This window comes from Peromyscus eremicus, chromosome 7 (assembly GCF_949786415.1).
Source record: "Peromyscus eremicus chromosome 7, PerEre_H2_v1, whole genome shotgun sequence".
Taxonomy (NCBI): domain Eukaryota; kingdom Metazoa; phylum Chordata; class Mammalia; order Rodentia; family Cricetidae; genus Peromyscus; species Peromyscus eremicus.
The window spans coordinates 116,745,146-116,773,144 of NC_081422.1; the positions used below are offsets into that span (position 1 = coordinate 116,745,146).

The 27,999-nt window shown below is 43.4% G+C and overlaps 1 protein-coding gene across 10 annotated transcripts; it reads right to left on the reverse strand.

Moving 5' to 3' along the window:
• Positions 1 to 2: 2 nt before the first annotated feature.
• LOC131915573 (zinc finger protein 445-like) lies at positions 3 to 27,999 on the reverse strand. 10 transcript variants are annotated; one of them, XM_059268972.1, is made up of 9 exons: positions 25,795 to 25,854; positions 22,473 to 23,053; positions 19,059 to 19,227; positions 18,462 to 18,520; positions 18,089 to 18,215; positions 16,886 to 16,996; positions 6,666 to 16,114; positions 5,311 to 5,572; positions 3 to 598 (listed from the first exon to the last, which is right to left on the reverse strand). In XM_059268972.1, exons 2-7 carry the CDS (start codon positions 22,893 to 22,895, stop codon positions 13,848 to 13,850), a joined length of 3,156 nt encoding a protein of 1,051 aa, XP_059124955.1. In that variant the 5' UTR covers positions 22,896 to 23,053; positions 25,795 to 25,854; the 3' UTR covers positions 3 to 598; positions 5,311 to 5,572; positions 6,666 to 13,847. The 10 variants fall into 10 exon arrangements, with proteins under 10 accessions (XP_059124955.1, XP_059124954.1, XP_059124953.1 ...); XM_059268971.1 differs by having other exon boundaries at positions 5,311 to 5,577; XM_059268970.1 differs by having other exon boundaries at positions 5,311 to 5,577; positions 6,331 to 16,114.

A 27,999-nucleotide genomic window follows, 5' to 3' on the forward strand; every position in this document is an offset into this window, starting at 1 on the left:
TGTGAAAATCTCAGAAAATTTGTATTGGGTCTGAAAGCGTTTTTTGCAGGCTCCTGTATAAACCTGTGCTTCTGGGGGTGGGGCTGATGGTATCTTCACGGAACGCTGCAGGTGTAGGTGGGTAGCCGCTCTGCCAGGTGCCTCATGGATAGGCCCGACCGGCGCTCCCTAGCTCAAAAGGAAAACCAGTCAGAGCGTTCCTCAGCTTGCTAGGCGGAGTCCAGGGCGTAGAAGGGCTGGCTGGAAGCACCTCGGCCGGTGGAGGGGACGTTCCCAGGTGGCGCTGCACAGGAAGAGCGCCCCCTGGTGGGGACAAGATGCAGGGCACGGCCGAATCTTCACTAGATAAAGAACTTTCCTGCCCCAGGGTCTTTCCCTGCAGCCTCCAGGTTCGCTGGGGACACCGATCTGTGTGCAGCAGCTGCCGCGCGGGGCGTGCTCCCACGCCGAGACCCCGACCTCGCCCTTGCCCAACGCTTCTCTCCAGAGGCTGCATGAGTAGTCTCCTCCCCTGGAGGGAGGGTGACTTCTTCAGTCTCATTTACCCAGACAAAAGAACCTAGAGATTTCTTCTATTCAAGCTGACTCCTAGACATATCTAAAATGAAGAAAATGGCATCAGGAGGCGCAGGTGAAAGCTGCTCTTAATTTTTTAATAGTCTTTTCCAATTTTTTTTTTCGAGACAGTGTCTCACTATGTATCCTTGGCTATCCTGGAACTCACTGTGTAGGCCTGCCTCTTCCTCCCAAGTGCTGGGATTAATTAAGGGTGTGCCCAGATTCATTTTCTTGACTAATGATTGACATAGAAAGGTTCTAGGGTGTAAAAGAAAACTGAGCAAGCCAGTAAACGTTCCTCCACGGCCTCTGCCTAGTTCATTGCTTCGAGGTTCCTGACTGGAGTTTCCACACTGACTTCCCTCGGTGATGGAGTGAGACCTTAGAGTTGTAAACTGAAATAAATCCTTTTCTCCCCAAGTTGCTTTTGGTAATGGTATTTATCACAGCAACAGAAACCTAACCAAGACGTATGGATGTACTGAACACAGACTTTTTCTTGTTACTCCTTCAGCAATTCAGTATAACAATTGCTCCACAGCATTTATATTACATTATGGTTTAGAGATGGTTTTAAGTACGTGAGGAGAATACATTGCATGTTGGGGAATATTATTTTAAGGTGTGTTGCTTTTGTTTGTGTTGCGTTTGTTTAACTCAGTGAAGCTGTGTTACTGTGCCTGTCTAAAAACCTGATGGTGTAATAAAGAACTAAACGGCCAATAGCGAGGAAGGAGAAAGGATAGGTGGGGATGGTAGGCAGAGAGAATATATAGGAGGAGAAATCTTGGAAAAAAGGAAGAGGAAGTAACCAGAGAAAGACGACTACTAACTTTACAGAAGTTAGAGAATGGGAAAAGCCCAGAGGCAAAAAATAGACTGGATAAGTTAAGTGACTAGAAACAAGACAAGCTGAGGCCAGGCATTCATAATTAAGACTAAGCCTCCATGTGTGATTTACTTGGGACCTGGGTAGTGGGCCCCCCAAAAGAGTAAAAAACAATTGTATGGAAATAGTATCCCATTTTATATTAGGGATTTAAGCATCTGCTGACTTAGTGTTAGCTTGGTATCGTGGTGCCAATCCCAAGAAAAATGAAGGGCAGCTGTATACTAAGTATATTTTATCTATTTTCCTGACCCAGTTCAGACATCAATGCTAAAAATTTCAATGGAAGGTAAATGATTAAATTGCTGATATTTTCTACACAATATTATTATATTCTTTGAACAGGCTAAGTACCATTCCTTAAGTGTAGATGTAACCAACCGTCTTATTAAATAAGAAACACAGAGCCGATTCAGAGAAGAAAGCCAAGAAGTCAGAGCTAAAAATGGTGCCCAACGTGGTGGCAAGAGTTTTCAACTAAAACCTGAGAAAAAAGATTATAAAACGGAGCTAAAAACAGTTCCTAGTTGTCTTTCTCAAGTTAGCGGCAGCCTGCGTATTTGAGCTACTATGGTGGGTTCCTGGCGCTCGACCTGCAGTATGGCAGGAATGAGGCCTCTGCAAGTGGCACATTAAGCTGTGTAGTAGATTTAGCCTTTGCTAGTACAAAACAAAAAAAAAAAAAAAAAAAAAGAGGTTTCTGGGCTACACGTTGCTTTGATAGAAGCATAGACCCACTATTTCTGAGAATTGATGGCTCCCAGAGCTGGCGGAAAATGAACCATCGCCATGTTGGGAAGCTGAAGTGGGCGGAGCCAGCAGCCACAGCGCCATTTCAGTCTTAGAATGCTGCAGTTTAAAGCAATAGGCTCAAGGTAATATAAAAAATAAGCCACATAAAGATGGCTACCACACAGAATCTGGATTATGTTGTTTTTGATATTTGTAACTGAAGAAAAACATTTGATTGTAAAAGCTGTTGACTTATGCCAAAATGTATATTTTAAAGGTACCTTGTCTTCAAAATTTGGATGTAAGGATATGTTGCTTTGGAAAGGAGGCTCTGCTTTTGTTTCCACAGAAAGCCAGAGGCTATGGATTTGTTCCAGATTAAGATACATCAGGTTTGACCAGCCAAGACCACCTGAAAGGTCTCTGATGACACCATGGCCCAGATGATCCAACATCCAGAATCGTTTCAAGGCAACTGGCTCAGACGATACACCCTCATGGACTACTCCATAATCCTAAAATATTCTTTGTGTCCCCATAAGATACAGTGCCCCCCTCCAGCAGGAAGTAGTAAGAGAAGCTACGCCCAAATTCCCAAATATACCAAGCTGGCTTTGGAGATGTGTAAAAATTAAAACCTTCCTTTTTAAAAAAGAAAAGGGGAAATGCTGTGGGATGGTCTGTATGTCAAATTGCTCTGATTGGTCAATAAATAAAACACTGATTGGCCAGTGGCCAGGCAGGAAGTATAGGCGGGACTAACAGAGAGGAGAATTAAGGGAACAGGAAGGGAAAGGGAGACACTGCCAGCCGCCACGATGACAAACAGCATGTGAAGATGCTGGTAAGCCACGAGCTACGTGGCAAGGTATAGATTTATAGAAATGGATTAATTTAAGCTGTAAGAACAGTTAGCAAGAAGCCTGCCACGGCCATACAGTTTGTAAGCAATATAAGTCTCTGTGTTTACTTGGTTGGGTCTGAGCAGCTGTGGGACTGGCAGATGAGAGAGATTTGTCCTGACTGTGGGCCAGGCAGGAAAACTCTAGCTACACTTAAGTTCAGTTTATAAGGAAAGCAACAGTAATTAAATGACTATAGTTTGAAAAAGTTTGGCATGAAAAATAAGGCATAGAGAGAAGACAAAAACTGAGTGGCATGGAATAATTACATGCCTATAATCCAAAGATTCTAAGAGCTGAGGCTGTAGTTGAGGCTCAAGGCTACCCAATAAGAACCCACACACACACACCTCCTCAAATTGCTTTTGCTAAATTTTCTAAGACATGATCATGTATAATCAGCAAAGTGGTACATCAAAAATGACCAAACACTTGGAACTGTGAGAGCAAAGCTCCTCCATTTTTAAAATAAGGCCTCCAGTTTGTAAGAATAGGTTTTAAGTTCCCACAGTTAACCCAAGTTCCAGGAAACTGAAAGTACAAAGTACAGAATAACAAGTTAATCACGTGATGGTGACTGTGACCATGGAATGTCCTAACCCTGGTCTCCATGGTAACTGTTTGGCTACAGAATGTTCCAGCCCTCGGGCAGCCAATGAAAAATGGTGACAAACAACCACCCCCTTAGGCATAAGATAGAGATAAGGTTTTTGGAAAGTCCCTGAAAACCAGCCAATCAGAAATGTGCCCGTACTGAAATCTCCTGCTATTGTAATCTTGTGGGGTTTGCCTTTAAAAGCTGTGCTCAATTCAGGCTGGGCACTTCCTCCAGGATGTGCTTCACAAGGTCCCTGCCTAGGCTTGAATTGCTCCCAAATAAAGCCTTGCTTTTGTATACACTCGTTTCCAGTGGTCTCTCTGGGGGTCACGATCTGGGCACGACAGAACCTGTGACTATGTATGTTCCTTACATGGCAGAAAGGCTTCCAAGCAAATTGTATTTGGGACCTTACAAATCAGAGATCTCCATGCATTATCTAGGTGACTCAGTCTTATCATTTGAGCCCTAAAAGAGCAGATTTTGCTACAATTCAGACATGCAGAAGCAGGTGTGAGGGAGACTTGTGACAGGGCAAGGCAGAGGTTCCACCATTTGCTGAGCCCATTTTAGGTGTTTAAGTAGAATTATATCTCCTTGATAGAAAGTCCTGGGAAATTTACCCTACTCTATTCTAGGAACCTGAGGTCAAGATGCCCCATCTAATTTATCTTGGCTTCTGTTAAACTGCCTGCTTGTGCAGAAACTCCTCCAGCTAACTGTTTATCTTAGCTTTTTGTTAAACTGCTTGCTTGTGCAAAACTTCCCCCTGCAGCTGCCAAGCAAAATAACAGGATGTGGTTTTTGCATTTAAAAACCCCTTGCTCAATGGGCAGCAGTGGCGCATGCCTTTAATCCCAGCACTCTGGAGGCAGAGCCAGGCAGATCTCTGTGAGTTCAAGGTCAGCCTAGTCTCCAAAGTGAGATCCAGGACAGGCACCAAAACTACACAGAGAAACCTTGTCTTGAAAAACCAAAAAAAATAAAAACAAAAACAAAAACCCCTTCCTCTAAACACTTAGGCTACCCTTGGGTCCCAAATACCCGAGTATAGTCCCAGCCAGCTAGAATCAAGACTTTCAGTTGGCTATAAACTGTCTGGGTGGTCTTCTCTGATGTGCTCCCCATAATAGTCTAAACAAGAGAAGGATTTGACTGGCTGTTGCTAACTTGAACGTGGAAGGGGCTAAGTAGAAACCATGAGAAGGAAAGAACTATCAATAAAGTGAGCGAGGGCCAGGCATGGTGGCACACAGTTGTGACTCAGCACTGTGAGGTGAAGGCAGGAGGATCAGGAGTTCAAGACCTATAGTAACAATAAATAAATAAATCAACAATTGTTATAGTAGCAATAGGAAGCTCAGCAAGTATGTGAATGCTGCCCCAGGACAGGTGCAAGAAGGGCTGCAAGTCTAGGAGACTCTTTGCAGAGAGCTTGGCAATGCTTTGCTTTCTTTAGAAACGTCACCATGCTCTACTTGATGTGTCACCCAGGCCAACCAGCAGCATTCTGATTCTTGCATTCTTTGTGAGGCTCTGCTTGCACAGGCAAAGGAGCCCTCCTATCCACTCCACCCCACCCTCCCAGGCCCACAAGTCTGACCTGCAGGAATTCGGGGTTTGAAGCTCACCTGTTGGAAGGTTATAGAGTGGCCGGAGTCTGGGCAGATAGCTTCACAGAGAAGGGATAATATTAGAAGCTGGGTGTTCCTAGCAACGTGGTCTTTGTTATGTAAAGCATTCCATCCTGGTCAGGCCTGATTCCTCCTGGGGAACACACACCACTGCCTTCAGCTTCTCTATTACTGTGCCAGATGTTCCCAAACCCTGGAGGTGACCCTGGCATTGTCTTTGCTTTCCGTAGCTCTTGCTTTCTCGCAGTCCAACACATGGCTTCTCTTCCAGAACATAAATGTGTAGCCAAGCAGGAATATGGCATGTTAGTGTACATTCAGCACAGACCCACTCCCCCGCTCGCCTCATGCCTCACACCCTTTTCATGCCTTGTCTTCATCAGAACAAGATCCTGCCCACTTGTCCTCATCTATCTAGACTCTACCCCAGCCTAGGTGCGTGCCCCTTGAATCCTCAGGAAGCTGCCTCTGACCTGGAGTTGCCCAAACCCTTCAAGCCTCATGTCTATCATGTGTCAAATGGTGCAAGCTCATTTCACTGGCCATCCTAGTGGACTGGCCTAGGTCATTCAACCAAGATTTTCTTCTCTTACCTACCTAGTGGTGTTCATTGATGGGGTCCATGAGCACTGTTCCTTAGTCACATTACTCTATGCCCAGATGTTTCCCACTCAGTAACCTCCATGGCAATTTTCTCTATTGGCAATGGTGGTCATAAGTATCCCAGGAACTTGAATTAACACTGCCCTAGCACAAGGTATTCCTCCCTCCCTCCCTGGCTTTACTCATCAGCTTTCATTGGTATTTTAATGTGTAGCCCAAAACAACTTTTTCACAGTGGAAACCAAAGAAGCCAGACAGTTGGACATCCTTGTTTTACAGTATTACAAGGAAGTCGTAGCATTCAACTTAGTATAGGTTAGATTTGGGTCTCCATTTCAACCATCACACAAAGCTGATAAGCTACTCTTAGCTTTTTAACAATGAACCCCAAATTTCTTCTTTGATTTCATATACCTTCAGGTACCCAAAGAGCTGGCTGGGCTCCTTTTGTTCTACTTGGGAGTCACAAGTGAGGAGTTAACAGCTCTAGTGTTGGAGTCCTTGGGTTCTGAAGGCTTTATGAGATGGGCTCATAGACTTGAAGGCTTAAAACCCCAAGCCTTGGGAATTCCAATTTACAGCCCCAAGCTTTGGTGCTCAGGTTAGAGGGTTACAGCTTTGGGTTCCCATTGCTTGGAGGCCCAGCATTTGGCAGCTAGTGAAATCCTTCACTTTGTGCAAGAGCTAGTGTTTGGTGTCAGGTCCACAGCACTATGTGACACTGAGCTTCAGTTGTTGGGATCCTCTACCTTCAAAGTTGGCAGCGCCCAGGAACACTTCCAGTCACAGTATTCTTTAGTCTTGGCTCCATACCTTCTCCACTTTATACTTCTACCATCCTTCCTTGTTTTGACCACCTTTATTCCTACTTGCTTCTACTCCAGCTGCTCTCTGCAATCCTCAAATACCCTCAGTACCACGTGCCACTGTCACTACTACCTCTGCTGCCGATCCTCTTCAGGAAACAGGCTCAGCCTGCTCTGTCTGCTTAGGAGAAAACAAGATTATTTGGGAGAAGTCTTTTTTTCAATAGAAACACATTAGTAATAACCTTAGAGTACCCCAAATGCATCAGTGTCTCCAACAGTGAGAATTCTCTACTTCTCTCCCTGTGTCTTCCATCTCTCTTGTCTGTAATCTGTCTGTTGTAAAGTCTGAATCTGTACCTGCTTACATGCTGCCTTGTGAAGCTCTGTCCTTGTGTGTGTTTCTAAGAAAGGGCTTTGCAATCTCTTTTATTGATGAGCATCACATGGGGAAAGAATGAGAGATACTTTATAGAAATCCTTAACAGATTTTACAAGGGATTAAACTTTACTGACTTCACCTGACCCAGAAACACTAAGAAAAAGCAAACATTCACTTATCAAATAATATCTGTATGCTGTTTCCAGTATTTATGGCAGGCTAATTTATAAGGTTGCTTTCAGCCTATTAGCATTATTACCATAATACATATACATGCACTGCTCTCTGGGTCAGAGGCATGGAAGAATACATAATTTAAATTTAAAGCTATATATTAGCTTAGGTTGTAAAAGATGATTGCCAAGGAAAGTAAAGTTGGTTGTTACACCGTTAACTTAAAGGCAGATTAAATATAGCTGGGTAGTGAGTGATAGGCCACGCCTTTAATCCCAGCACTGGGAGGCAGAGGCAAGTGGATCTCTGAGGGCAGGCTACACAGAGAAACCCTGTATTGAAAAACCAAAAATAACTTTAAAAAGCAGGCTAAACAGACTTAGCACACAGTGGGAAAGCAGTTTTAAGTGACCTTCAGGCATATTATTAATTTGGTCATGAGGTTCAGCAGAAATTCCAGTCTCTTAGAATATGAGATTTTCACAATATAGCACCACAGCCTTTAACTAGACCTACTACAGCACACCATGGAACAGTACGAGTACCTCCCAGCTGAATAGTCTTGATTGTATAGGGGGAGGGGATTTAAGAGTGGAATGCAAATAAAGGATTGTACATGTACCAATCATATCACAACTCTTGCTAAATTAGTGAGGTTCCCTCTCTTGTTCTGATAGCTTCAAGGCCATTTAAGTTTCAAGTCTAAGGGCTGCCTTCTAAGGTCAATGCAGGTTATACAAAGTGGCAAGGCCTCCTGGGACATTTATGGCTTTTCAGATATTATGGAACTGGAAGCTAGAATGTTCTCAGAGTGACTGTTAAGCATCCACAATGGCCAGGCTGCCTGTGCAGTCCAGCTGATTGACAGGAGATGTTTGGCTGACTGACAGTTTCCAGCTCTAGGCTGCCAGACATATGGAGAAGTCTATTCACTGCTATTGAAAAGCCTAAGCTGTTAGCTTCTAGCAATTTCACTCATTCACCTGGAAGAGGAGAAATCAAGGGTACTTAAAAGATTTAAAAGCTCATCACAAACTAACATCAAAAACAGCACTGAAGAGTTTTTATTGTGTGTGCCTGAATCCTGCCCAGTGCTGACAAGAGTTGAGTCCCTCCAATCTTACTTCAGCCATGTTTCCACATCCTTAAAGTCCATTCCTAAATGTTACCTGGATTTCTGTCAGTAAAAATTGGCAAATTGATGCAGTTGTGGGAGTATGTTGTACCTCTTCAGTCACTTTGTAACCCATTAAGATATGTCTGGTTGTTAATTTAAGATTTTTTAAATGTATGTATATGAATATGCACACACAAGTGAGTGCTGGTGCCCACAGAGGCCAGAAGAGGGCATTAGATACTCTGCAGTTAAAGTTACAGGCCTTATGAATCACCTGAGTTGGGTGCTAGGATTCTAACTCAAGTCCTCTCCAAGCAAGCACTTGTAACTGCTGATCCACCTCAGTCCCCTGGATGTTGGTTTAAAAGTAAAGTATAGTGTGAGTATACTGAGGATGCATACCTTATGTATTACATGTTCTTCAGGCAAAAGGGGACCAACATTTGCAGGTTGTTACCTCCTTCCTCAAGATAACCTGCTTCACACTGGGAGCCCTCCACAAAAATCATAGCTCTGAAGGCCCTACGATCACACAGGGGCACTCCCCCTCATAGATCTAGTTCATCTCACAGGGCCTCTCTGCCAATCTAACTCTAGATTTGTGGTTTGCCCCTCAGGACAGGACCTAATACTACCCAAACCAGTTGAGATCTACAGACCAAAGACATTACACACTACTAAGTAATCAAAGTATGCTATGGAATATTAGTTTAAGATGTGTTCTATCTGTTTATGCTGTGGAATATTTGTTTAATGATGCAAAGATATGCTGCATTCTTTTATGTTGCATTTGTTTATAAAGCTGTGTTACTTTGTCTAGAACACCTGATCAGTCTAATACAGAGCTGAACTGAATGGCTAGGCAGGAAAGAGAAATAGGCGGGGCTGACAGGCATTGAGAATAAATAAGAGCAAGAAGAGGGTGAAGAGAGAAAAGGAGGAGAGGATGACGGCAGCAGCCAGCCACCTAGCCACACAACCAGCCACGGAGTAAGAAAGAAAGAAAGGTATACACAATATAGAAGGGTAAAAGCCTAGAGGCAAAAGATAGACAGGATAATTTAAGAAAAGCTGGCTAGAAATAAGCCAAGCTAAGGTTGGGCATTCTTAAGAATAAGTCTCTGTGTGTTTATTTGGGAGCTGGGTGGCAGGCCCCGAAAGAGGGGGGAAAAAAACCCATACAACTAAGTGCTCACCATTCACAACTGAGACTTTCTGGGAAAAGCTGGGCAAGCACCACCACCAGTCAGTCAAGTTTGGCCTGAGCAGCAAGAGTTTGGGAAAGTGACTCAACTACAGTGGTTGCACAATGAAGGCCCTGGTGTACTAGTACTAACAAAACCAAGGTCTGCAGATTGGACTTCCCTCCTGCTATGGAGGAGAGCCTGGACTTCCTTACCAGCTTGCCCAGATGTGAGGTAAAGGTCTTAGACTTTATACTAGCTCTCCTGATCCTAGATAGAGACTGCTAAAAGAGTTTCTGCCCACAATACACCATGGCATTCTTTTTGTCTCTTTACCTCAACATATGCAGTCAACAGTTCCAAGTTGTTTAAATAATTGGTATGGTTTTTGACTTTTCAATAGACCCTGGCTGACACAATTTTGCTATTTTTAACAGCGCTACTATTAACTTAAAAGATGGGATAACTGGCACACACTCATTTTTGCCACCTACCAGGAAAGTGGGATGGCTAACAAGCATTACTGTCCCAACTCACATGTCATCAACATAACTGTCTATATCTTTTCGAGTTTGACTTTTTCAGCAAGAGGAATCGAAAACAGCTCACAATCTCATAATTTAGATAGTACTGAGACACAGAACACCCTGGTTTTCTTCAAACCAGCAGTTCTTAACCGTTCTGCAACCAACAGCCATTTTGTGTTGCTCCAATTTTTGCAGGTAAGAATGTTGGGAATTTAAGAGATGAGGTGGGCCAGGTGTGGTGGCACATGCCTTTTAATCCCAGGACTCTGGAGGCAGAGGCAGGCAGATCTCTGAGTCTGAAGCCAGCCTGGTCTACATAGTGAATTCCAAGACAGCCAGATCTATACTGAGACCCTATCTCATAAAAGAGAGTTAGACCATATAAGTAGCAGCACTGCAAGTGGCAGAGATGGAACTTCTGTATAATAATCTGTATAACAATCTAGGTATCAGAGGCCATGCTTAGGTTTTTTATTTTAATATTTTTAACAGTCAAAAGTACCCACAACATTATCCTGTTAATCATAACTTTAGGATGTATTTGTATCAATTTCTAGAAAAACAAGGGAAGCCCCATGTATTCATTCTGATTGCACCAGCACCTCATACCCAAAGGCAATGGAGCAATGGTTAGCACACATGATTCCGTTCATAACTTTACACTCTTATTTCATGTCTTTTGAATCCACAGAAAATTGTGCAAAATATTAACTCTATTATACATCAGGAATGTTTACATGACAGACACTAGTCTCAACATTAAACATGCATTTCAATACTGCCCCACCACCACCCTATGAGGTTAGTACTCCATCCCACTTAAAGAAATAATGAAACCCAAACCCCACTTTCAATATGCTTCAACTTCATATAAACAGTATATTATATACAGCTTCTGCAAATTTAGTGTAGTTTTCTGAGTTGAGTTGGAGGATGTAATTCTTCTATAGTCACTGTTTTTGTTCTTTTTGTTTTGAGACAGGGTCTTGTTCTTTATCCTCAGGTGGCTTTGAACTTTTGGTCCTCTTGTATCAGCATCCCACATTAGGATTACAGGTGTGTACTCCCACACTGAGTTTCATATTCTCCTGTACCATCTGATCTGCTGATGGCAAACAGGATTCTGCCAGTCCCACTATCTAAAAACTGCTGCAGTGAGTTCATTGTTCTTCACATTAATCCCAAAAGGGACCTGTCAGGGACAAGGACAGAACCTCTAGCTAATGGAAAAATACAGACCCTTAGAAGAGCTTAATGGAAAAATACAGGCCCCCCGATAAGACAGGGAACTAGAACATCTTGTAGTCAGGTTGCCTAGTGACAGGGCATTAAGTCAGAACCCTTGGCCTTTTCACCCTGCCAATATCCTGCACAAACATCCTGCAGCTGCATTAGCTTGCTTCACACAGATAACAGCTTCCTGCTTCCCCCACCCTGCAAGAGCTATATAAACCCTCTTGAAGAAAAATAAAGTTGCACCTTGATCAGAATCCTGTCTTGGTGTCTTCCTTTGTGTCTCCTGTCCTTATCATTCCGTCCTTAGGGTGGTTGAGTCCCCGTTGAAGCCCTGCTAGCCGGGGCAGGGACCCACTGGATAAACTCACAATTTCATATGACTTTTCAAGTTGCCTGGCCGTGCAATCTGTCTTAACTTCCATTTATAAAGGAGTCCAAAACCCAGTTGTTCCGCCCATTTCACACTTCAAAAACTAACTTTCCTAAGGGATTGCTAAAATAGCCCATATAGCTTCTTCTCTGCACACTGGTCTGACAGTCTTCAGTTAGGATGGGACTGACTACACTGACCAGGTGAACAAGAAGATGCCACCGGACATCTACTCCTCCGTGATGGTCTCAGCCCATCTGTCTATCCCCACCCACAACTTCAGTTCCTCGGGCGGTGGAAAGGCCATGCTCAAAGAAGCCTGTGCTTTCCACTCCAGGTTCAAGATTAGACATAGTTGCCAAGACAATCAGAGGCTGTCATCCAGCACTCTATACTTAAAACCATCCACAGTTGGACTCCTACCCAGCAGTTATGTACTTCTGAATGACTTTCATCCAATACTTGACTGTTTTAAAAGGCCTGTTTTAAAAAGTATCCCCAACTTGTCTAATCAAGGCTCACTTAAAGCTCCACCCTGACTTGGTAGAACTAGGTATCTTTAGAGAGGCAATTTTAAAATAAAGACTTTTAAAACTCATACTATTTTTTGACTGTATTTCTTACTTATGAATAGTTTGCTTGCATGTATGTCTGAGAGCCACCTGCATGTCTGGTGCATGCAGAAGTCAGGACAGGGTATGGGATCCCCTTGGACTGTAGATGGTTGTGATCTGCCATGTGGTGCTGGGAACGGAACCCAGGCAAGAGCAACAGAAGCACTTAAGTGCAGAGTCATTTTTCCAGCTTAGAGAAGCAATGGTGTTTGTTTTGCAAAATCTCTATCAACGTAAGTACCCAAGCTCAGCTTTCCCATGTACTTGGTCAGGCAGCAGTGACAAACTAGCTGTTAAACCCAGGTGACACTAGCAGTTATGGTATGGGCCTCACAAGAGATGGGAGCAGTGGGGATTCAAGGACAAGGTCCCAGGATAATCCAGACTATGAACAGAGGGATATACCAGAGACATGACAACTAATGTGTAAATATCACCTCTGTAAGACTGGTCCCAGGACTCAACCTCAGTCCACTCTTAGGATGGCTCATTATACTCCACCCAAGGGCCTCTATACTAACCCCTAAAGTCACCAGACAAGATCCTACTTCCTCCACCTTGAGTTATCTCCCCATAGATCAACATGGCTTACCCTGCAACCCAACTCCCTTAAGCTTTTTAGTCAATTAGGGTTTTTGTTTGTTTTGGTTTTTTTTGAGGTAAGGTTTCTCTATTTAGCTCTGGCTATCCTGGAACTCGTAGAGATGCCACTGCCTCCCAACACCTGGCCCTAGTTAGCTTTCACTTTTAGCAGTACTTCAGGCCAGCCCATTTAAAATTACAGCCCACATCCAAACCAGATTCCCTGCCATTCTTCTCTGGTTTACTTTGTCCTCAACACATATCACCATCCTGAATATGGCCTAACTCATTTAAGGACGATAGGGATCCAAATTTCTGGTCACTGGCATGTGAAGGGTGTGCTTATATCTAGAAATGATTAATGCTGCCTCTCTAGATCAAGTAATGGAACCCAGCACCCTGTCCTTTTCACTTACCACTGAGACCACCTTAGGACTATAGCTAATAACCACAAAACCAACTATGAACTGAAGCCCCAGCCAGAGCTCCCCAGGAGACATCTGAGGAGACTACAAGTTCTTTGTGCCATTGCTTTGAAAGTCAACAGAACAGGCACTGACTGAAACAAGCTAAACCTAAAGAGGAACTGAGGATCTAAATGGCCCCTTCCCAGCAGACCACCTTACTAAAGCCACAGAGACACACTTTCTAATAACAGACAGCAAGAGTTATCCAAGAAGACCCGGCTGTCAGTCCTGGGCTACACCTAGGGACCAGGTCCTCCGTAAGGCCCCCAGAACATTGTTTTCCAGCACCACTTTTCAGCAGGTAGACTGAGGAGTCCCTGAGCTTTTAAATCCTCAAGATTCCACACCAAGAACAGAAAGGACTAAGTCTTTGCAAAGGTTTTCCCCAGTGTCTAACAACAAGTTCTCTAGAAATGTAACCAGGAACTATTCCACCACCACCACCACCACCCCCACTGTCAGAGAGCCCAGGCTAATCTCTAACATGGTTTTTCACATGCCGAGCTAAATTGGAAGACCACCTGAAGGTCTTCCCACACACTTTGCATTTGAAGGGCCTCTCTCTGGTGTGAAATCTTCTGTGGCTAATGAGTTGTGAATGCTTGCTAAATGTTTTCCCACAAATAGTACATTTGTGGCAGCCTGTCTTAGTGGGTACATTCTGGAGTGCAATGAACCTGGAGCTCCTATCAGAAGGATTCTCACACTCTTTATGGGGCTTCTTTCCATTCAGTTTTAATTCCTGACTATTTAACCTTGCATCCCGACGAGAAGATAAGCCTGGATTATCTAAGTGCAGGCTACGTTCTGAATGCAGTGTTCTGCTGTGTTTTCTCTGGTCAACAGAACGGACACGTATCCCAACAAAATCTTTACCATGCCACTGAGTTTGAAAAGGTCTCTCTATAGCGTGTATCCTCTGATGATTAACAAGACGATAGTTTCTATCAAAAGATTTTTCACACAAGTTGCACTTAAAGCGTCTCTCTCCACTGTGTATTCCCTTATGGTCTAAAAGGCTTCTTTTACGTGTAAAGGTTTTCCCACACTCTTGACACCAAAAGGGCTTCTGATCAGTGAGGATTTTTGACTCTAGATTTGAAGTCTCTTTACTTTCAGGATACTCATAAGAGTGTTGCCTCTCATGTCGGGAGAGATTGGAACTCCATCGGAAGGCTTTTCCACACTCCCTGCACTTATAGGGTTTTTCTCTAGTGTGAACTCTCTGATGAATGAGAAGGAATGAGCGAATGCGGAATGTTCTGCCACAGTATTTACATTTGTGAGGCTCTTCTGTATTATGACTGCTCTGAGGAATGTGAAACATTGTATCCTGACTAACAGGTAGACCACTTTCAGGTTTTCTTTTAATACTATGAAACATTGTATCCTGACTAACAGGTAGACCACTTTTAGGTTTTCTTCTAATACTGTGAAACATTGTATCCTGACTAACAGATAGACCACTTTCAGGTTTTCTTTTAATACCGTGACGTGTCAGATGAATAATATAAGCTGATCTATAGATAAATGTTTTCCCACACTCACTACATTGGTATGGTTTCTCCCCTGTGTGAATCCTCTGATGCTCAATGAGTGATTTATTTTGAGTAAAAGTTTTCCCACAATGCTGACACGAAAAATTTTTCTCCACAGTAGAGATAACCTGAGACTGACTGCAATTCTGCTTGAAGTCTTCTCGACATTTCTCTTGTTTACAGAACTCTCGTGTCTGGTGCAATCTCATATGACGAGAAAAGTTTGACCTCCACCGAAAGGTTTTCCTACATCTGGTACATTTATAAGGTTTCTCCTGTGTGTGAATCCTTTGGTGTTGAAGAACATAGGACTTACAGCAGAAGGATTTCCCACATTGGCTGCAGTCCAACTGTTTCTCCTCACTCTCATCTGTCAAATGATGATTGAGATCCAAGGTGCAGGTGAGAGCTTCTTTGTACTGACTGGATTCAAATTTCTTTTTAGTGTGGGTTTCCTGGTGCAGACGGTAGGCTGACAGACGATAGAAAGCTTTCTCACAAGAGCTGCATTTATAAGGTTTCACTCCAGTGTGAATTTTTTCATGTCGCACACAGTTTGAACGCCACTTGAAGGCTTTCTTACATACCCTACATTGAAACAGTTTCTCTTCAAAATGGCATCTCTGATGATATTCAAGATGAGAGCTTTTACCAAAGGTCTTCCCACAATCATGGCACCTGTACACTCTCACATTATGAACACTCCGTTCCCGTTGGTGATGAGAGCTAAGGATGAAGTCCTTCCCACATGTGTCCTTTTCACTCTCTTTTAGTCCAATATGAATACTCTGATATACACCACATCCCTCAACTGTGTCTCTGAGCCCTTCCCCATATTTCTTATTATAATGGTGTGATCTTTCTCTGAAGTATCTGTCACGGCCATGCTTAAAGAATCGCTTTTTCTTAGAAACACTCACACACTTAACATGTTTTATATCAAGAATATTACTGCTTCCCAATACTTCAGATTCTCTTCCTGTCCTGTTACTGATGTCAGTTCCTTCCTTCACCTCTTTCACTTGTATGGGGCTTCCACAAGGCTTCGGTAGCCTGCTCTTTTCTTCAAAAGTTTCTTTGAGTCCTGTTCCCTCAGAAACACTTGTCTCAGGACACACTGATGGCACTGCAAAGGTTTCTGTGTATTCTGAAGGGTCCTGTTTCAAGATGAATTTGCTTGACTTAATTTGGGGCTTACCTGCTGGTGGAAAAAAAAAAAAAAACACACACACATACACACCCAAGAAAATGTATTTACCCCCCATACTTGGAACCGGAGAAGGCAACAAGAAGCTACAAAATAAGATTCTTGGTAGCAAGAATCTTGCCTGACTGCCATTACCTTTTTATGAAAGAGTCAAGATTGAGAAAAAAACCATGAAAAGTATCTCAAATAACAGGTAAGGGAAGAGGAAGGGTCACATGTAGCAGGTAGAGGACAAAGAAATCAAATCCAGCAGGGCAATAAAAAGAGCTAAGGAAGATTATTAATAACAAGAAAGTAGAGAAATCATGGCATAGGACCACTGCACAGAAATCCCCAAAAGCCAAGATGTGGGGCTCCAAGAAGGGCCTGACCAAAAGAACTGGATATCAAAGCTCCTCATAGAAAGAAGAATCAAACAATGAAGAAGAACCAGAATAGGATGGTTGCTCCTAAGAATAGGATGGGGTGAGTAAAGTAATGAAGAAGTTAGTGCAGACAGGAATAAGGAACATCATAACTGAGTGGAAAAGAGAACAGGGAAGCCCTGTGATGAGCAAGAACTGATACTGAGATGCTAGGGAAGGGACAAGGCTGGAAAGAAATGACCTACAATAGGCCAAGCAGGAGGGAAGAGGCCCAGGGTCCTGGTACCCCTTAGGAGCTCCTAGCAAATAATGGAATATGTCCCTAGTGATGTATTTAACCATACGAAAGAAAAGAGTAAATTTAAGATGGGGAGGACATGATAGATTTTATAGAACTCACCTTCAGGGGCAGTACCTGAATCCCTCTTAGGCTGAACTTTGCAGATATTCACGGTCGATGGCTTCCTTGCTTCCAGCCAGGATATCAGGGCAGGTTTGGGAGAGGACCCCACTGCAGAAAAGGGAATGGGATGGGAAGGAAGACAGGCCACACAGAACTATTCTCTAGAACCTAAAGTCCTGGTAGAGAAGAGGGAAGGCCAGGAAGACAAATGGAAGAAGCTAGAGCAGGATGTGTGGCCAATCATTCTGATAGCTATAAGCCAGTGGTTCTCAACCTCCCTAATGCAGTGACCCTTTAATACAGTTCCTCATGCTGTGGTGACCTTCAACCATAAAATTATTTTTGTTGCTACTTCATAACTGTAATTTTGCTGCCATTATGAATCATGATATAAATATCTTTGAAGACAGAGGTTTGCCAAAGGTGTCACGACCCACAGGTTGAGAACTGCTGCCCTAAGCAAAGAGATGAAAGGCTGAGAAAAGTCACAGGCAAACGGGCATCAAGGATTCTCTAGAGGCAGGACTGGAAAGATGCCCCATCAGTTAAAGGGCACTGGCTGCTCCTCCAAAGGATCTGGTTCAATTCCCAGCATCCACATGGTGGCTAATAACCATCTCTAACTCCAGTTCCAAGGGATCTGATATTCTCTTCTGACTTCTATGAGCACTATGTGCAGGTGGTGCACAGACATACATGCAGACAAAACACCCAGACACATAAAATAAAAATAAACAAATCTAACAACAACAATAATTATTATTATTCTTCAGAGGGAAGAGGCATACAACTACTCAACTGGCTACATCAGTTAACCATGTTTGAATGCCTAAATCAACTTGGAACTTGAATCGGCCTCAGTCTTTTCAATAACCCCACATGACAGACATTGCCATCTCTATTATTCAAGACAGACAGTTCAATGATAAAGTGGCAGGCAAGCACATACAAGCATACACATCCATGCATACAAATGAGGTTTTTTTTTTGAGACAGGATTTCTCTGTGTAGTTTTGGTGCCTGTCCTGGATCTCACTCTGTACACCAGGCTGGCCTCGAACTCAAAGAGATCCGTCTGCCTCTGCCTCTCGAGTGCTGAGATTAAAGGCGTACGCCACCACCGCCCAGCAATTTTTTTTTAATTTAAAAAAAAAAAAAAAAAGGCAAAAGTGGAGGTTGCTAGGGATACTAAAGACTTACCGACAGAAACCACATTCCCATAATTCTCCAGCATAACATCCCGATAAAGATTGCGCTGAGCCGAGTCCAAACATCCCCACTCTTCCTGAGAGAAGGTGACCTTCACATCCTGGAAAGTCAAAGCTTCCTGAAAAAATAAAAACTATGACTTAGAGCTGATCATGGGCCTGACGGAGTTAGTTAATACTGGATAAAGCTGGCAAAGGTGAGACCATCACCCAGCAGAAAGCTCTGGTCTCTGAATATGAAGTCGAATGACAACTCAGGATGAAGAAAACTGAACTACCCATAAGGCAACAATGCTTGAGACACCAAGAAAGACCCACAGCCGGCTCATCCAGAGCTGGATTACCAAAGGCTTGCTGGTTGTTACCTGGTATCCTGTGTCCTCTTCTGTATGGAAATGGGCAGGCACCGAGACAGTAGGAGAATCTGAAGGAGAAACGAGCCATGAGAGAGCTGTCCAGCTCCAGACATCAAAGAAGCCCACTCTCCTCAATCCTAGAGGACTCCTGGACCCACAAGCAGGCAGACTGCTATTCAAGATGCACAGACATGTCCTCAGTGTCTGTTGGGAACTGGAAAGGGAGAGTGGAGAGGCAATGGAAGAAGCCAACCAGACATGAATCAGAGAATCGTTCAAGAGAACACAATGCTAGGTGACAAAAGACTCTTGACAAAAGATAGATGGTAACAAAACAACAGTATAAGAAACACAGGAGGTCTGGAGAGATGGCTCAGTGGTTAAGAACACTGGCTGTTCTTCCAGAGATCCTGAGTTCAATTCCCAGGAACCACATGGTGGCTCACAATCATCTATAATAAGATCTGATGCCCTCTTCCAGCACACAGGTATACATGCAGAGCACTCATATATAAAATATAAATAAATACAATTTAAAAAAAAAAGAAAGAAAGAAAAAAAAACACAGGAGGTATAACACAAAGCTAGGGTCTAGGCAGTGAGTACCATCTTGCCCAGCCAGGAAGTTACAAACTCCTCTTCCACGTGGAGGCTCCAAATGGTCCTCTAGAGCAGAACTGTTCCTGAGACGTGAAGTTGGGGACCATATCTGTGCAGACTGCAGAGCTCTAGTGCCTATCCAATGCACATCTGGGTTCTGAGCAAGGCATGGGTCCTGGCAAGAAGAAAATGTTATGAGAACATTCCAATAGGTATTAGAATGCAAACTCAGAGAACAGTGACATGGCCCATCTGTACAAGTATTGGCCACCAGGCTCTTCAATCGTTTCCTGGCAGAAGAGACCCAAAGAGAAAGACAATAGAGAAACCTTTCACCCCTTGGCCTCTCTGTACCAGGGAGAGCTCCCACTTAACATAAGGATGCACTTGGCAAGTTAGTAACAGAAATCCTCACATGCCACAGTGAAACCTTCCCATTACTCCCTACTTGACCCCTGGCCTAAAGATGAGAAATGAAAGGGAGTAAAATGAACAATTTTATAGTAGAGATCCAGACAAGTATACTAAAATGTACAATGACCTCAAACTGTAAACCTGACAAAACAGTTATCATCATTAGAGAGACAATATTAAATTTAAGGGTCAGCCAGGAAACCACAAAGAAAAGCTCTCCTCTGCTCATCTACGCAGAGAACAGGAAGAAGGGCTTTGCCCTTGGACTTCAAGCAGCTCTATCTCTGAGACAAAGCTTTCCTTAACGTAGAAATAAGTACAGAAGGCTCCAGTTAATGAACTTAGAGGAGTCTTCCTGGCACAACAGCTGACACTTTTTCTACACTGATGTGAACAAGCCTTAGACTGAGGCCACTACATATATATGACAAAGACTAAAACCTTACATCTAGCCCTAAATGAGCTAATCACAACCAAGCTATACTCTTGTAAATGTTCCATCTTACGTCATTTTATAAATTATGAACAGGTCCCTCTGAACATCCTATCGTTTTTGATAAAAATGACAAATGCACTTTCAGATTTATAAAAAGACACAAATGTTTTGTTTTAATAAGCATTACTTATGTTGATTTATACACGATTTACCAATGGTAGACTATGATCAAATGTTACTTGATTTAATTTTTGTAATAAATTTGAGACAAACCAGAAATATAAGTAATTTTCAATGCATAAATTATGCATATAGGCTTAAATGAAATTTGAAAGCCTAAAAAAATAAATACTTTTTGAAAAAACTCAAAAGATGTTAGATGTGGTGGCACACACCTTTAATCTCAGCACTCAAGAGGCAGAGGCAGGCAGAACTCAGTGAGTTCAAAGCCAGCCTAGTTAGTCTATGAAATTCCACGACAGCCAGGGATATGTAGAGACCCTGTCTCAAAACCAAACAAACAAACAAACAAACTCAAAAGGTGAAGAACCAGTTTCCTGTGTGCAAAAGGAATAAGAAGAATGCAGAGAGCAACCCAGCACCACTTTGCCGACAGGCCTGGGACACACTCAGTTCTGCTTCTCTGCACTAGGAATTAGGACCAGGAACATTATAAAGCATTCAAACAGATACTGAACAAATCCTCACGATTAGATAATTTCTACATTTCTTTCTCAATAAACTGAGGTCCTGAAAGGTCAACTATGGTGACTCCATTTTGCTATCTCAGATGAAATTTGTCTTACTAAGTGCCAGTACTAAAAAAAAAAAAAAAAAAAAAAAAAAAAATATTCCAGGAAGAAAAACAACTGAAGGATTGGATATACGTTCATATACTTAAAAGCTTAGTCACCAAGGAGTGGCATTATTTGAAAGGATTAAAGGGTTAAGAAGTATGGCCTTTTTGGAGGAAGTATGGCACTGGGGGTGGGCTTTGAGGTTTCCAAAGCCCACACCAGGCCCAGTCTCTCTCTACCTATGGATCAGGATGTAGCTCTGAAGCACTTGCCTGCATGCTGCCATGCCAACCGTAATGTATGGCACTGGGGGTGGGCTTTGAGGTTTCCAAAGCCCACACCAGGCCCAGTCTCTCTCTACCTATGGATCAGGATGTAGCTCTGAAGCACTTGCCTGCATGCTGCCATGCCAACCGTAATGTACTAAACCTCTGAAACTGTAATCAAGTCCCCAATTAAACACTTTATTTTATAAGAACTGCCTTGGTCATTGGTATTTCTTCACAGCAATAGAATAGTGACTAGCCAGGCTCTTTGCAAAAATCAGTGTGACTTTGCCATTTTTGCTAGTCACATATTTTGGCTCTTATAAACTATCTGCTTAGCTTACAGCTACAAAAAGAAAACCTTGGAATTTTCCAGCCAGGTTGTGGTTTTCATGCTTAAATATAAACCCTGAAAAAGGCTCAGTATTACACTTGGGTCCCAAATTCCCAGATGTAGTCACCAGCCAGCTGAAACAAAGACTTTCAATTGATCACAGACTGTGATCTTCCCTGGTGGGAGTCCACAACAATATGTCTAAGAATAGGCTGTAGGATGGAGTGTTAAAATTGAGGCTGGAGGGCTGGAGAGGTGGCTCAGTGGTTAAGAGCACTAGCTGTTCTTCCAGAGGTCCTGAGTTCAATTCCCAGCAACCACATGGTGGCTCAGAACCATCTGTAATGAGATCTGGTGCTCTCTTCTGGCCTGCAAGCATGCATGTAGGCAGAACACTGTGTACATAATAAATAAATAAATCTTAAAAAAAAAAAAGTTTTAAAATTGAGGCTGGTCCTTGGGCCAACCCACACCCCTAGGTCCCCAAAAACCCTCTGAAAAGTAAATATGGTACATGCACACTGTTCTTTTGTGTTCTTCCATTCAGATTTCACGATTCCTGACTCCTTTCAGTCCCCCCTTCTGCCCCTATGGTTAGTCTTAAACCAAATCAGATTATATGTTGTAATGGTCTGAATAAAAATGGCCCCCCATAGGCCCATAGAGAGTGGATTAGGGAGTGTGGCCTTGTTGGAGGAAGTGTGTCATGGTCACTTCCTGCTGCCTGTGGATCCAGATGTAGACCTTTCAGCTTCTTTTGCAACATCATGTCTGCCTGCACACCATCATGGCCATGATAACAGACTAAACCTCTGAAATTGTAAGCCAGCTCCAATTAAATGTTTTCTTTATAAGAGTTGACATGGTCATGGTGTCTCGTCACAGCAACAGAAACCCTAACTAAGATCTAAAAGTAGAGCTGGACTTTCTGAATATAAAACACTGTACCCACAGGCTAATTTTATGATTCATTAATACTTGCTGATCCTATTCTAGAGGTGGTCTTCCTGTGTAAAGTGGAAAGAGTACCTTACTAAAGAGTACTTGATCAAGAGTCCAGTTCTCAAATGCTCAGGTAGCAAGACAATTAACAAGGGGAGGTTTCCCTACATTTCTCAAGCTCACATTTCTCATCTAAAATAAAGGCAAGCAGAACTTATGCGTATCACCTACCCTCAGTAGTGTTCCATCATGATCCTTCTGCAGCTCTTCTAGCAGGGCCACAACCTCCGTACCACTCTCAGGGCAATGGAGCTGCACCCATGTCCGGAGCTCTCCAGGCAAGATGCTCAGGAACTGCTCCAACACCAGCAGCTCCAACATCTGTGCTTTGGAAAGAACATCGGGCCTCATCCACCAGCGGCAGAGCTCCTGGAGCCGGCTCAGAGTTTCTAGGGGCCCAGAAGACTCATGGTAGCGAAGCTGCCTAAAGAGCTGACGGAATAGTTCCTGGCCAGGGCGGTTAAGTGTCTGTGGCCTGGCAGTCTGCACTGAAGTATAGCCATCATCATCCTCTTCCTTCTTTAGTGTACGAAGGTGCCCTTGTTCCCTTGAAGCCTGAGCCGAGTGGGCAGCATAACACCTTCCTGGAGGCATCACTCTTGTCCAGGATCACCCAGATAAACACAAAACAAGTCTGTTGCTTTCACTGAATCACTGCTGTATCCTTGGGAGTATCTTCTCAGCACTGCAGTGCACAATGTCATTTGCTAGGTCATCAGAAGTCACGTAAGAGACCGAAATAACCAACATTCCTGTTCAGAAGAAAGTAGATAAGAAAATGATGTCCATCACTCATGATGAAGCTAGGTCCTATGGTGGGGAATCACTTGTGAGTGATCACTTCTCACATGTGTGAGAAGACATATGTGCATGAGTACTCACACAGACTGAGACCTAGGGTGGTAAGCTAATAAAGTATCCCTGAATACAGTGAAGATATGCATAGAGCTAGAAAACATAGTGCCTGATAAAAAAGGTCAAAGAACATCTAAACAAGTAGGCACACTATACCTACATTCATGTACTGGGAGGCATGGCATGAAAAGCTATCAATTCTCACACTGATATTTAGTTCAATTCCTATCAAAATCTCAGGAAGATAAAAGGGAGAAAAGGTGAGGATATGACTCAGTAGTAGAGCAATTGTTTAGCATGTACATGTCCCTGGACTAATTGCCAGAACCACTGGGAGAAAAAGAGAAAAGATGTTTGGCAGGAGAAGAGATCTGATGATTATACTACAATTTATATTGAAAGGCAAAGGGATTAGATTGGCTAAAAATTACTTTGGAAACTAAAGTAGAAGAAACAGGCATACCTGAATTCGTTACATTTTTACTTTGTGCGTCTGGGGGCTTATGTGTCACAGCATTCATGCAGAGGCTAGAAGACAACTTACAGGAGTCCAGTCTCTCCTTCAACCATACGGGTTTCAAGGACCAAGCTCATGTGCCTTTACATACTAAGTCATCTTGGCAGCTCAGTCTACTTAATATCAAGATTTATAACTGGGGGCTGGAGAGATGGCTCAGCAGTCAAGAGCACTGGCTGCTTTTCCAGAGGACCAGGATTCAATTCCCAGCACCCACATAGCAGCTCACAACTATCTGTAACTCCAGTTCCAGGGGATCTGACGCCTTCACACCAATGCACATAAAATACATTTCTTTTTTTTTGGGGGGGGAGGGGGTTGAGACAGGGTTTCTCTGTGTAGCTTTGCGCCTTCCTGGAACTCACTTTGTAGACCAGGCTGGCCTTGAACTCACAGAGAGTGCTGGGATTAAAGGCGTGGGCCACCACTGCCCGGCCATATAAAATACATTTAAATAAATTATTTAAAAAAAAGGTTTATAACTACAGATAGCTTCAGGAAGTAAACCAATGTGGAAAACAAACACATAGATTAAAGAAAAGTATATATAGAAATTCAACAGACCAACAGCCAAACAACAAACAAAAAGTCCTAAGTGGGGCAAAAAGAGTTGGAGAACTCACATACTATAGTTTGGATCTTTACTTTCTCCCTTCTTCCTATTTTTGAGACGGCATTTTGCTATATGCTTTAACTGGCTTCAAAATCATGATTCTCCTGCCTCAGCTTCCCAAGTGTACAGTTTGGATTATGAATGTCCTCCACAGGCCTATATATTGAAGGCTTGGTCCCAGCCTATAATGCTACTACTGGAAGGTAAAAACTGAAGGAGGTAGAGCTTTCATGGACTGCTTTAGTTACATGTTTAAAATTCTTTAAATAAAATTGACATTGATGTAACAATTAAGCAGTAGGATTATATGGGACTGAAGACATGCCTCAGCAGTCAAGAGCATTTGCTATGAAATATGAAAACTAAGTTCTGATCCCAGCACCTACATAACAAGCCAGGAGTCATGCAAAATGCCTATTAACTCCAGCTCTAAGGGAACGCTGTTCTTCTGGGCTCTATATATACATGTAAGAATACATAACCACAAATACACATTTGCACACACTCATTCAGACACACACAAATAAAGCTAGAATAAGATGATAATGATTACCATACACAGAGTATCCAAAACTTGGTTTCTAAATACCATTCTCTAATAAAAAGGAAATCAGGGCTCTGTGAAGAAGTGATTGATGTCATGCTGGACAAAGAAAATACAAGTGTTCTGCAATATCAGAAATCAGCAAAAGACAAAACTATATACTTGAGCAAGGCAGGGGCAGGTAGCTCAGCCAGTAATCCCCAGAACCTACATAAAGAAGGGGAGAACTGACTCCACACCCAAAAAACACATCATGCACATACACACATAGTAAATTAAATTTTAAAACAAAATATAATTTATGCAGGCCAGGCATGATAATGAATGTCTATTATCCCAGCACTTGGGAAGTGGAGGCAGGAAGATGATAAGAAATTCAAGGCCAGCTTGGGCTGACTACATAAGACCCTGTCTCAAAACAAAACAAAAAGAAGTGGGGTCAGAAGTACACACTGATATAAACTGATCAAATTTTTAAAAGCAAGGACAGTCAAGTCAGCATTGTGGCATGCCTTTAGTCTCATCATTTAGGAGACAGAGGCAGGCAGGTCTTTGTGACCTGGAGGTGAGCTGTGACAACAAAGCAAGTTCCAGGCCAGCCAGGGATATGTGAGACTGTCTCAAAAACAACAAACAGGTGGGATCTGTGGGTGGTATGTAGAGTGAGTAGAAAATTTCTTAATAAAGAAAAATGGAAAAACAAAAAACCAACAAACAAAGGGGAGAGAGCAATCTTCCTGACGAGGCCTGCCAATAAGTAAAAGAAAAATGAAAGAAACACAGCATCATTAATACAGGCAAGATGCTAACTAGGAAGTGAATGGTTTTTTTGTTTTGTTTTTTTCTGGTGTTTTTTGTTTGTTTGTTTGTTTGTTTGGAGACAGGGTTTCTCTGTGTAGCCCTGGCTGTCCTAGAACTAACTCTGTAGATTAGGCTGGCCTTGAACTCACAGAGATTCACCTACCTCTGCCTCCCAAGTGCTGGAATTAAAGGCATGTGCCCCGGCCAGCGGGGTCTCAATGGCAACGTGCAGCTGAGGGGGGACATGCAGGTCGTGAAGCTGCAGGACGTTGTGCTGGGTGATAAGGTCACTGGTCAGGGCCCATTGTTCTGTTGCTATGCTACCTGACCATGGGATGTTCTTTATCCTTGGGGGCATCTGGTTTAGGGCCTGTGGCTTGTTCTCTGGCCTAGCTAGTACTTTTCCATGGTTCATGTTTGGTCCCTGACAGGCATACACCACCATGGCCCAGCCAAGAAGTGAATTAACAAGGAACAATACTTGAATGCAGAATTCAAAATTCTTTCCCCACAAGGCATACAGATTACAAAGTTAAACACAGAAATTTTAAACTGGTGCAATTTGACAAATGCTAGTAACAAGGACACATCAACATTACCTAAGCACAAGAAAACATCAGATACAAGAACATTCTAAAATTGGAAATAACAAAACACTTCAAAAAAGTCGAGACCCTGGGGGCTGGAAAGATGGCTCCACAGTTAAGATCACTGGCCATTCCTTCCAGAGGACACTAGTTTAATTCTCTGTACCCACCTGGGAGCCCATAACTGTTACTACAATCCTAAGAGGTCTGACACGCTCTTCTAGCTTCCATAGGCACCAGGCACACACATGGTGGTGAGACACACATGCAGACAAAACACTTACACATTAAACATTTTTTTTATCAAGGTCTTAATGGTATGGCTATGCTTGGTAGTGACTGGTACTACACAGGAAAATGAAGCAGGAAGGGCCTTTCGGATGGCCCACCAGGTAAAGTTTAGTGTCAAGACTGCAGTTCAGTTGAGTCTTAGTTGGACTGCAGGAACCGACACCACAGCAAGAGACACCCACAAGTTGTTCTCTGATCCCTACATGCTCACTGCCACATGTATACACATACACTCACTCAAAAATAAGATGTAGGGCCAGGTGTGGTGGCACACACCTTTAATGCCAGCACTCAGGAAGCAAAATCAGGTGGATTTCTATGAGTTCAAGGCTAGTCTGGTCCACATTATCACGTTCCAGGCCAGTCGGTGGTGTATCAGTGAGATTCCCCACCTAGGAGAGAAGCAGCTTAGGGCTTATAAAGCCAAAAACCTCAGCTGTGTCACACCAGGGGCAGAACCAGTGGCACAAGTTTCAAAGGTTTCCACAGTTTAGTTGATTCCTGGAGCTGTAGTCTGTCAGCCTGGCTGAGGAGCAGTTAAGTGAACCTCACAAAATGGAGTCAGCTAAAGCAAAATGGGCTTCCCCCATCAGTTCATTTCCATCTTTTTTATCATTTTACTCTCAAGCAACCCTGACATCACAAAATGCTCATAAACTAATACTTCCTGGATATCAGAAGCCAAAGAAAATTTGGGGTTGCAACTGTGGGCACTTTCAAGTTTTCAAGTGCGAACAAAGCTTAATTTCAAACGCGTCCTTTCGGCTTATAAAACATTCCTATCTTTTTTACTTTAAATTTTGAGAGAAAGACTCATTAAATTACCCAGACTCCCGGGCTTCCTGTCTCAGCTCCCTCAGAAACGGGGACTACAGGCCTGAGCCACCAGACCAAGCTTTTCCGGGCATTTTATCTCAGACACTCTACATCACAACCGTAGAACGAGGGGTTTTTGTTTTTAAGGTAACAGCAAAACCACCCGCACGATTAGCCGTGCACCGAGGTGCTGAGTTTCGGTCCAGCAGGCTGGACGCCGAGCGGCATAATGGCGGACACCGGACTTTCAGGTCTCGGAGAAAGCGAGGCTGCTGGGCAGCACTGCTCCGAACGGTCTCCGAGCCCGGAGAACCCACCTGGGCCGTGGCATCGCCCCGGGCTCAGGACACTCCAAACTGAGCCCTGCCGAACGTTCGCCCACCCGCGCTACCGGCCACTCACCAACTGACGTGAAACCTTCCCGTTACTCCCGGACCGCGGTGCTCTGCCCGCTGGACCCACTTCGCCGTGGCCTCTCTAGAACAGCGGAAGTATACCTTGTAGGGACTCTCTAGGAAACCCGGAGGAATGCCATCTCAGTTGCTCTCCACCCGAATCCGGCATGGCTCTCTTGAAGGCTCAATTCACTAGTCTGGCTAGGCTGCGGGCTTGCATTCCATGCCCCGCCCTCGGTCTAGAGATAAGGGCATTATTGGGAAGAGTGGGTGTGGCCT

Coding starts and splice junctions, on each gene's coding strand:
- LOC131915573 (XM_059268969.1), bottom strand. CDS start 22,895: ATGCCTCCAGGAAGGTGTTATGCTGCCCACTCGGCTCAGGCTTCAAGG. Junction 18,521..19,058: donor CTTCCTGGCTGGGCAAGATG/GTACTCACTGCC, acceptor TTTCTCCTTCAG/ATTCTCCTACTGTCTCGGTG. Junction 18,216..18,461: donor AAGAGGACACAGGATACCAG/GTAACAACCAGC, acceptor TTATTTTTTCAG/GAAGCTTTGACTTTCCAGGA.